Source organism: Acipenser ruthenus, chromosome 1, assembly GCF_902713425.1.
Source record: "Acipenser ruthenus chromosome 1, fAciRut3.2 maternal haplotype, whole genome shotgun sequence".
Classification (NCBI taxonomy): domain Eukaryota; kingdom Metazoa; phylum Chordata; class Actinopteri; order Acipenseriformes; family Acipenseridae; genus Acipenser; species Acipenser ruthenus.
The window spans coordinates 103,661,967-103,673,752 of NC_081189.1; the positions used below are offsets into that span (position 1 = coordinate 103,661,967).

An 11,786-nucleotide genomic window follows, 5' to 3' on the forward strand; every position below is an offset into this window, starting at 1 on the left:
TACTTCAGTCTTGTACCAGGGCCTGGTAAATCCTAGCACTGACACTTTGAGATAGCTGTGAGGCATTCTGACATGCGGGAGGAGATGTGGGTGCCCAAGGAGGGAAAGAAGAGGAAGATCTTGGCATCATCAGTGTAAAGGTGATAGAAGAAGCCAAGACAGAAGATGTGAGTGGGGGGGTGGCGGGGGGGGGGGGGGGGCAGTTCTTTGAGGTACACCTCTAGAGAAGGGAGGAGGAGAAGAGAGAGAGCCACACCAGGAAGGAACGGTTACAGAGATAGGGGGAAAAACAGGTAAGAGAGGGAGGAGGGGAGAATAACACAATCCACAGTGTCAAAGGCAGAGGAGAGGCAAAGGAGAATTAGAATGAAGGAGAGGGAAGCAGCACGAGCAAAGGAGTGAGTCAGTTACAGAGAGGAGGGCGGTTTCCATGGAGTGTGCAGGACGGAACCCGGATTGTAGAGGGTCAAGCAGAGAATGCACAGTGAGGAAGCATGCCAGCTGGCAATGGACAGCTCACTTGAGAGTTTCAGAAAGGAACAGGAGGAGAGGGACAGGGCAATAGTTCTGGGCAGAAGAAGGGTCAAGAGGTTTATTAAGAATGGGGGTGACACGAGCTGTTTTGAAGGCTGAGGGGAAGGCCAGAGAGCAGAGAGGTGTTAATGAGGGAAGAGATAAAAGGAAGAAGAGTGGGGGCAATGGATTGGAAGAAGTGAGTAGAAAGGGGGTCCAAGGCACTAGTTGGCCTGGAGTCCAGGAGTAAAGAGCTAAGGTCCGGGTCCGATAGTGACGTGAAAGTTGAGAAGGGGGGTGGGGGTAGATTCTTGCTTGTGGTGCGCAGGGACACCAGCCTCTGTCCTATTACATAGGCAAAATAAAAAAAAAATAATAAAAATTGAGATTGAATGTCACAAGTCCTAAAAGATAACTACTATATGATCAATTTTGTGCGGTGGGACAGGCATGATTAGCACATTTAAAAGGCTGAAAGGTATAGTGATGAGACAGGGGTAAATGAATAGCCTGACAAGGACTCTCCGGAAGCAATCACACTGATTCGATTGGCAAAAGAGAAAACAATGAAAGTCTGAAACGGTCAATGATTGCTCAGGCAGTTTATTGTTACAGAGCCCAAAGGGTGTCTGCTTGAACACTGTAAAAGTAGGGGGGGTTGCAACAAAGCCCTCTCATGGTGATCACCGCCGTGTTTACACAAGCATACACCTCCCCCGGATCCCTCCCCACATTTATAACAGCCCCTCCCCCAACATTTAATTACCCCTTTTTCTCAGTTAACCATGACCCTATGCGCTATACAACTAATTTGCATAGCGCCCCCGGTCTCTGCACACATCACACTATCATTCAGTTAGCACAATAACCAAGACAATGGATACAGGAAGTGAGCAAGCTGTTATCCATTCTGTCTATGCTATTTTATCACAAAGCAAACTACGTTGACAGCTCAATTGGTTTACATTCTCCCCAAACCATTTTTAACTAGAGACACAAAATGATGTTTTTGTTGATGCGTTTTACAGGAAAAAGAAAATACATAGAAACATTCGGATATACTGATCATAATAATTTACTGACCCTTTCTACTATGTTCACAGATTTGCTAAGTATCAAACATGCAATTGTTTGATTTATTTACAGATGGCAATAAGTTTACAGGACATGTTGTAAAATTCTACCATACAGAGTAGGTTAAAAAGAGCTGCAACAACAGGGCAGAGTGGTTCTACATGAGCGCTGACCCAACCCATTACCCATATTTGTCTCCGTAAAGAAACTTTAGCCAAGTCTAAATACACAGTATATTCCATATGTAGAAGTTAAATCAACTTTATTATTTTAGAAGAACACAAGAAACAGTTTTAATCTTACATTAAAAATGTGCAAATAGTTTTAAATCAACCTTATAATCAAACATCAGAATCATTGATCAGAAACACAGTAAAACAGAAAAAGGAAAATGTCTCCAACCTGCTGGCATTATCTATGTAGTTAACCACCCTGTAAGTTTTACAAAACATAACACATGAAGCAAAAGGATAAGGTAAGAGGTAAGAAATAGGTGCCCCCCCCCCCAATTATCCACAAAAAAATAAATACCTGTGAATATTTAGCAGTATAAAATATATAACTTAGTTAACTTCCAGTTTAGTTACAGTATCTATGTCATTTCAAACTTTTCTGAATACTTCGAAAAGTGAAGCAACGGAATGCATACGATAAAACAGATTCAAGGGCATTGCAACGTTGACTATTGTGGTCCAAATCGTATAGCCAAATGTTTTCTCTTCCATTCCATTATCAAACTGGGGACGACACCCAAATGCTGGAAGGATCCAAAACTTAAAAAGAAAAAAACAAAAAGACATGTTACACTTCAGAGAAAACTAGTACGTTAAGATTGTCTTGTCAAATAAGATCTTTATTTAGAGCTGTTGTTCCATGTGCCACTCTTGCCACACTTCCATCCATGCTAATTAATCATTAAAGTGTAAAGTATATTTATTTTTAATCTGCTTTGAAATATAGGAGTTGCATGCACGACAGTGTTGAATTATTGTTAACCTTTACTTATTCCACCAAAACATACTTTATATAATTAAATAATAATAAAGGGCTTTATTATTATTATTATTATTATTAATAATAATAATAATAATAATAATAATAATAATAATAATAATAATAATAATAATAATAATAACTGCAACTACAGTACATACAATGGGTTGAGTTTAATTAGTTAATTTCAAACTGTTCTGGAATCTTTCATTAGATTTCACAAACAAACAGTAGCATGAATAATGTCTACATAGCAAGTGTGTGATAAAAGTATCTTACCGAGATGTTGCAGAGGAACAAAAATACTGCAATGTTCTTGAGAACTCTTCTCCTCTTGCTGAGTTCTGCCGAGCTCCTTGTGGGCAGTGAAATGGAACCTTCTGGGAGGCTCCCGCTGTGACTATACACTTGGTTATTATCCTCTTGATCAGTCTCCAGAGAGACACACACTTTATCCTGATTCTCAAATGCCCTATTGATAATGCCATTGTATGAAGAAGCGAGTGAGAGACTGCTGCCTGCTGACACAGAGTATATCTCTGGTATAGTCTCGACCTCATCCCTCTCGTTCGTTTCCTCTTTTCGATGAAGAGATTCAATAATGAAGAGGTTTTGAATGTACTTCTCAATTATAATTAGCAATGAGTACATAAAGTTTATCCATCCGTATACTGGACGGGTTGTCGCAGATATAACTGCTAAGATACTGCACCAGGACATGAGCCAAGAACCAATAGCTGTGCCAAACAGCAAGTCAGCGTCTAGTTTTCTGGAGGGGTTCTTGGAATAATCCAGTGGTACATTGTCAGATCGGAAGATCAGCAGGCCAACACTGCCAGCCAAGCACATAAATAGCAGCATGACAATGCCGTAACAATAAAACATAGTTACGGCTGACTCTCTGGTTTCTACTGAATCTCCCACCTGAAGAATATATACAACTAGCACCGTTACGGTACTTGCTAATGCAATTAGTCCCAGAATGGGGCCTGCAAAAAGGCCTTTAGTCCTCATAACAACCTTTTCGTGTCTTTGGTATTCAATAATACGTCCAATGTTCTTCCACATAACGAAAAGCACAACAGAGACAAAAATATGATATTCAATGTTGAATGGATACAGGTAGTAAAGACTGTGGGAGAAAATGGAGCAGATGTTGGTGGTACAGTTACAGTGGGGTTCCTTCTCACCTGGAAGAGAAGAGAAAGATATAGAAATATTATGTGAAATGTTCTTATTGATGACAATGTTTACAGTGTTTGTAACCGACAGCCCTGTTGCTTGCTGTGACTTTGGTCAAGTTCAGGCTCAGATGGAAGAGTGCCTTCTACTGCGCAACAACAACTTCTTACAAGTCCTTGTTTCCGTATAGGACACCCACCCAGGTCTGAATTTGCTTGACTTTGGAAATTTCTTCCAAGCATTAATCATTTACCATTTTTACAAACACTATTAAAAAAACCAAATAAAAAACATGAAAAATCACTGCAATTTGTTAGCATATAAGTCACAACTGTAGAATAATAATAATAATAATAATAATAATAATAATAATAATAATAATAATAATAATAATAATAATAATAATAATAATAATCACACAGGAAAGTAAGGATCCTCTTGAAAAATTTCCCATGAAGTGGGCATAACTAAAGCTCTTTATTCTCCAAGTGTCTTAATATACAATAAATTCAATGGATTTGGGAATTAACTTTCAACTACAAGCTCTGCTCAGGTGTGATTGCTTTATCCTACATGTTTGAGGTGAGGGGCATTTTGGGGGTGTTATGTTTATGTATAGGCTGTGACAGCCGTGGAGACAGAAACTGTCTATCAGCACATTAAAGGACGTGGGCTGCTCACCCAATAATGTGCCTGGATACTAAATGATCTAAAACCAAACATTAGCATAGCTTAGGGGGAATGGGGCCTCAGGCAGAAAGGTTTTTAAAATGTGAATCTGTTTCTGGTGGTTACAATTTATTTTATTATTAAACCATGCCAAGAACATAACTTACAAAGAGAATATTATAATACACAGTGTGACCTATAATACAGAAATCAAAGTCACGTGACCACAATATGGCAACTATACTCAGTGATTGTTTCTATAACATCTGTATCTCAAACAGTTTACAGGGCCCTACTCACAATGCATTAACATGTTAAAAAAATGCCTTAGTAAGGTGCTTTGGGCTAATTTTACATTGTAAAATTGCTCTTAGTTGCCAGAAAAATTCTTAGACACATCTCAGACACATTGTGCCATAGATATAGTCTCTAAGTTCGCTTACTGGAAAAGGGAATCTTTGAGAAAAAATAGTGTTTATCTTCTTCGTTAAAGTAATTTAATGGAATGCAACCACATTTATTTTCTTTACTGTAATAAGTTTCTAATTATACTTTGTTTTCCAGCTAACTGAAGATTTGACTATTTGTGTAAAAAACTATGGTAAAAAAGGTGTGAACTGGTCAGGCACTTTCTGTAGATCACTGGGTGGGACATTGTGAACTTTGATTTGTAACCCATTCACTACTCCCTGATACTGTTTCAATCTGTGGTAAAACAACACCCCACTTGTAGTACCTCAGCATGATTTGTGACCCTTGGAGCAATGTATATTAGTAAATGTAATGCTGCATATTGCTTCTTACCCACTGTTACATTTGTATAGCCAAGATCCAACAATCTTCTTTTGTGTGTATCTAAAAGATGTTCTGCTTCTGATATCACTCCATTACACCATAAAAGCAGGTTTGTGAAGACTGCATGGATCACTCCAAACCTACAAGACAGGTTCCTGATTTTAATACATAAATAACCAGCAGTCTACAAATAGTCAAAGTAAGCAAAGTATTGTATTAGACCGGATATTGTAATGTATTATTTGTCTTTGAATTGGAGACATTTCTGTTTTATAATGATTATAATACAGGCATTATGCATATTATTAACTGAAAATATTTATATTTGATATATTAAGAAATACATAGGCTAGTGGTTACATTTCTGGAAATCGTATGACTTACATTTTTTCAATGTAACTTAAGGAGGAAGTAGCTTCAAATTACATTTGAGGTACTCTTCTCTTACCTTTTTATGTTGTAAACTATTCCTAGTGATTCTTATAACCCTTATTACTATGTGTGAAATATAAGTCTGTGCTGATGTGCTTTACTATGAGTTCAGCAGTTGCTCTTTAGCTCAAGTTGGCTGCCCCATACATATATGATATGTATGCAAAATCAATCAAAGCGTCTTTGTATTAGGAAGAACTAGCACCATCTAGTGCACAGCAGTGTACTGCCAGCAACATGAAAGGAAATGTGTTTGCAAAGTGGCAGTGATGGACTGGATTTACTTCTACAATGACCGTTTGACTGATCCAGCACCTGTTACATTTATCCATGGCAGGCAACTGGAACTAAAGAGAAGTTCCTGGACTCTGGTGAAAGTACCATTAAACAGACTTATAATAATATATATATATATATATATATATATATATATATATATATATATATATATATAAAGAGAACAGCAAAATACATTTAAAGTTATGACACGGAACATACCTTTCAAAAGTCTCAAAGGTTTTGATCACATCATTTACATGAAACCAAAGAAAATGTACCTAAAATAAAAACATGCCAAAGATAAATCTATAAAGAGTACATCCAAGTGGTAATTATAACAAAACAAACATATAGCTTATGAAAGACTGCCCAGCACTGCACTCAAGTTAGGTGTATTTGTGTGCATTAAATAAATATGATTTAACTGCATGATATTTTTAGGCCACGCAGTTAGTAACTAAAGGATTTGGACATTTTAACAATGTTCTTATGTTTCGATATGCAAGACTTGTGCAGCCCCCCTTCCAAATTCTAAAATGAAGAATGATAAACACCATTTGGTTCCACTTTCTTTTTGCTTCCCTGCACTTGCAGGTCAACATTTATAACCTCCTGCTGCTGCAGGTAACACTTTAACAGATGCAAGCATGTTTAGGGACAAAAAAAATTCAGGCTTCAGAGGTAACCATATTTTTTATGGTAGAGTATGAACCATGAATGCTATTTTACTAAAAAATTTAACACAACTGTGTGCCACTGCTTCTTTGAATACTGTATATTTTACTAAATGTATATTTTATAAAACATTGATTCCCTTCTTAAAATAGTACCGCAGTCACCTTACCAACTATAGATAAACAGGTAAACAGTTATACATTATTTAACCTTTGACAATGGTCTTTTTTTTCTATAGCCTAGGGTGATTTTGTAGTCAATGGGTATTATAAGTATATGGCCACATGGACCAGGGAGGGATGGAGGTGTGTTCTCAAATGTTAAGGTTCAATGCACAATGACAGGCTAATGTTGTTGATATACTGCATAGAACGGACATACTGGTGCAAAACATTGGCCAGGGAACCAAATGCATCCTATTCCAAGCTAGGACCACCCTAAAGGTTCTGAAAGTGCATAAGTAAAGCAGTATAAGAAAAAATAATACACAGATTCTTACCTGTGATATTGTATGTACTGCATGGATTACAGGATAAACTCCAACTGCTGGCGACAAGCACGTTTTATACCCAACGTAATATCCTATTCGGAAGGCATCCATAATTAATGAAATAAGCGCAAGCAAGGTTAGCCCACCTAGACAGGAACGATCAAAAGAAACAGTTTGTGCAAATGAATTTCTCTGAAGTAATATCATGGTTGGGCTCTAATGTTGAGGTGAATGTTAAAACATCCTCTTGACATCTGTACTGTAGTTAAACCAAAAAAAAAAGTTGTAACTAGTGTTTGTCTTTTTCTCTATAGTTACAATGAAAGTGTTACAATGCTGAAGAGGCCGTGGTCCTCTAACTGAAAGGGCACCTCTCTGCCTTAAGAAGGTGCTATCTCACACACTCTCTTAAAGTGGTTCTGATGTTCCACATATCATTTAAAAGTTCCCATTAACGAAACAGGATTTCAGTAACTGGCTCAGTTTGACAGCCAAAGGCATGCAAGTGTATTACTTAAACTTTTATACATCGTAATAATATGTGCTTAATATGTGCGCACTTTTATTTGAAAAGTCAAATACAAACAATTACTAAATATAATAAGTATGGGTTCCATTATGCAATGCTTCATATCTCAAATAGAAATGACTAATGAAATTAAATATATAAATAGTACCAACAAATATCAGTATCGTTGTCTTCATAGTTTAACTGCTGTTGGGTTGTAATGCAAATATAATTTAAAATATATTAAATCCTGTCTTACTACACCGGTCTGTCCTTCCTTTTGTCTGTTACTTAATATAACACAATACTCCTCGTACGTTTCTTGCAAAGGCAGACCAGTCCCTGCTAAACAAACATCACAACATTTGCCATAATGTTTACTGTAATAGTAAAGACCCGACAAATGTGAAAAAGCAATATACTGTAAAATATAATCCAAAGAGTTCAATCGTATTACTAATGTGCATCATAGTTAGCGGTTTTTGTGTTTGTTTGTTTTTAACGCGTTCTCTACCTCTCAGCCAGCTTGTCCCAGCATCAGAATCCTTCTCCGACACAAACAATTTCTGCCTGTCTTTCCTGATGATGTACCAGAGCATCCAGGTGATCTGCAGTATCATCAGGGAGATGAGAAAAGACAAGATGTGCTCTTCCTTTACAGCCGAGCGTTGGTAAGACAGTGCCAACATAAGCGATAAACCAACCAGCAGCAAGTTAATTCCATACTGGCCACTTAAGATCTCCGCATTTTTCTTTGGGTAGTCGTCTGTGAAGCTAATTTTGAAGTTGTCAAAGTTCTTCTTTTCTTTGTCCGATGAGGACAGTGCAGGACTTGGGTTATTCTTGTTGAGGTACATAATATCCAAAACCCCGTTCTCTACCATGACACAAGTCTATTGTCTTCCTCTTGGAAAGAGGCGTAGTGGTGTCAATTACCTGCTAAACTAGTTTTGGTAATATACATATGTTATAATTATGACATTTTTAAATGTCGGCATGTAAAAAAAAAATATATATATACATAATTAATTCTGCATTATCAGCGTTTTTAAAATGGATTAAGAAGTCGATGGCAGCAAACCAAATCAATCTCGCTCTCTCTTTCTCTATCTCTCTCTTTTTTTTAAAAAAAATGTAATGTTTGGTCTTACCAGAAACAAAACACAAAATAAATAAATACAAATAAATATCTAGCTTTCCAATGATTGAAAAACGATCCTCTTGTAATCAAGGTAACATTTGACTACTTTAACTTCATAACCGTCTCTTTATACCTTCTTTGCTGAGTCACTGAGATTATGCAGACTAGATAGAATTTCAGTTATCCGTTGCTTCAGTCCACATCGCTAGATCTGCAGTAAATTGCAAACTAAATTACGGTCCAGTCAGTTTTTGCTACACGCCACCATAAGGTAAGGTAAGCGTCACTCTACTGAATAAAAATCCACAAACTACAACCAAACAGGAATTTTAAGTCAAAAACATATTTTGTGTCAGCTGCAAGGCTGGTATGTTCTAAGACTCCTTGAAAACTGCAAACCCAACGCTGACAAATAGATGTTTCAAGTGGTGTAGGTCCTGTGGTAAAGAAAGAAAAGAAAAAAATTCAGAAGGACCACAGATATCACTCCACACAGGTGGCCGTATAAATCCTTTGGTAGAACCAGAGAGGATAAAACTACTCAAATACCTCTATGTCTGTCGTGTATTTTTTTTTTAATTAATTTGCAAAACAATTGACTTTGTTTGGCACGGTACAGATCCAGTATATTGCTGCATAGGCATAATTAACCGCGTGGTTTAAGGCTGAGCAGGTCATTACGATACTGTACTCATTTTCTGCGATTGCTCCCATCCCATGATAAGGAACAGACCGTTTCCTAAAGACAGCATCGAGTTACAAAGGTAAAAACTACAATGGTTCTTTATGTTTCTGTCTTTGTGGAAAAACACGACACCTTTGATGCGAGCAACCTCTGCTGAGTCATATGGATCTCATTTGTTATTTTAATTAAAGCCCATTTGCAACTTTATACAGAATATTAGTTTAGAATAACTGAACTAGTAACAAATCCTTAACAATAGCTGGGTCTCTGACAGCGTTTTTGTAATAAAAGCCACCCTCATACAGAGTAGATGTTTAAAGGACCTGGTAATGAGGTTGTACAGAATGCTTATCACAAGTGCCTTTTCAAATATGTATCTGTGTGTATCACCAATTAATGAATGAATAGACATCACGTGGGACGGCTGACAGTTCTAAAATGTTTCCTGGGTGTTCTGAATGGAAGCATGAGGTTCTTTAGTAGGTTTCGTAATGCTTATTGTGCTGTGTAATTGACCATTCTAATTTCTTATTCTCCTATACTGAACATCAGGCTGGTGAGAGGCCACTGGTGAGTAAATCCATTAGGGTTCAAAAAAGGTTACAAATACAATAGGACACTGGCTTGAGCCACGTGCAATCTGGCGTGAACTTTACTAGCTGACTGACCCTAGACGCTATGGACCTTGAACCACATTTCAGACTTACCTGGAGAGGATGGGACACGTTTTCAGTTTTATGTTTCTAATCCCATTACTGAATTTCCTTGTTGACAGTGCAGTAATAATTACAATGTGCAATTAGTCCAGCTGTTGATAATGTAACATAATTAGGGCTTCAGATGGCATGATGAGCCATATCATTGTCCTATGTCCTGATTCTACATATTTGCAACGCACACAAAATGCTCCCAAAATGTGCCAGAGTAGTAGATTTCAAGTGTACTCCCCGTATGGTAACTGTTTTCCCTGTAGGTGGCAGCACTTACTATTGCAAGGAGCTAACCATGGGTCTCAGGGGACCCTTTTTTTGTTCTATACATGAGATGTCATTTGACACTTCCAGGGGAGAGAAAAAAATATCTTGCACATTAGCAACATGGGGTCTCAAAAAGGTATTTGTTAACATAGGTGAAAAACTTAAAAAAAAAAAATCTGAAATGCATATGTACATTTATAATGATCATATTTTATACCAGTAATAAAACCAACATATGTCGTAATTTATTTTATTTTGAGTAATAAATGTGATATTGTATTAATAAATGGTAATAACTTTCCTTTGCTTAGTCTATGTGGATGATTATATTATGTAAATAGTCTTTACAAACTTGATTATTCATTCAAACAAATACAGTTTGAATTGGAATGGGTTGGTAAATGTATCTATTAACTACCCTCTTCCTTTTCAGTTTAAAGCACCTTTCTCTACCCAAACAAAGAACATTATATAATTGGATGACATCACCTCAGCTCAACTCCAATAACCTGCAGAAGATTAAAGCACAAGAGAAAGGAAGAGCCAAAACATCTATTTCAAAGGGTTTCCCATACCAATCAGGAAGAGAAAGATGTACCATCCTTACTGTGGATTCTAATATCTTAGTATTATATTAACTAGACAAAATATTATAGATTAAGAATACAAACACTTGCGGAGAATAACCTGGTTTGCCCAATCTGCCCTATGAGTGACCTGGCACCTTCATTTTTCATGTCCAGAAAGCTGGCCTAATCCTCAACTCATCTACCCTGTGGTATAGTGAACAGGAATGCAAAAGTTTTGGAGCTTGCCCTGCAGTTTGCTGGTGAATTTGCCTGATGGGCAGTGGTTTAGTCCTAGGTTGTTCCAATGAATGCTAGCTTAAGCACAAACATGGTATAGAATTGCAGTACATTCTCTGTGCTAATTCAACCACTGAACTACACGCTGGCCAGTTGCCACCAACAAGAGAATGGATTTCAGTAGCATGTTTTGAGAGCTAAGAACCAAAAATGATTACTCTACAAAATGTATTCTGCCAGAGGGTTGGTCAGATATTGTCCGTATCAAATGTTACAGAGAGTTTGGCACAAGATTGTTTAAATATATAACATAAATGTATTGTGTTTTCTACTAGTTCCTTAGGATCACACAAAAACTACAGAATATAATAACCTAACACATATGCTGACTTTATTTTCTGCAATTATTCTACACTTCTGTTCATTATTTTCTACATACACAGTGTATGTCACAATCACTGTTTCTTTATAAACAACTCAGACACAAAAAAACAAACTTTTGCAGTCAAGTTATACAAAACATAAAGTTTTATAGATTTTTTTTCTGCCTTGTTTAGAACGCATACA

General features: G+C 37.0%; 1 protein-coding gene across 1 annotated transcript; it reads right to left on the reverse strand.

Moving 5' to 3' along the window:
• Positions 1–1,270: 1,270 nt before the first annotated feature.
• Positions 1,271–9,162, reverse strand: LOC117420658 (proton channel OTOP1-like). The gene is made up of 6 exons (XM_034034178.3): positions 8,125–9,162; positions 7,112–7,248; positions 6,157–6,215; positions 5,236–5,366; positions 2,860–3,770; positions 1,271–2,360 (listed from the first exon to the last, which is right to left on the reverse strand). Exons 1-6 carry the CDS (start codon positions 8,492–8,494, stop codon positions 2,190–2,192), a joined length of 1,779 nt encoding a protein of 592 aa, XP_033890069.1. The 5' UTR covers positions 8,495–9,162; the 3' UTR covers positions 1,271–2,189.
• Between the last annotated feature and the right edge of the window lie 2,624 nt (positions 9,163–11,786).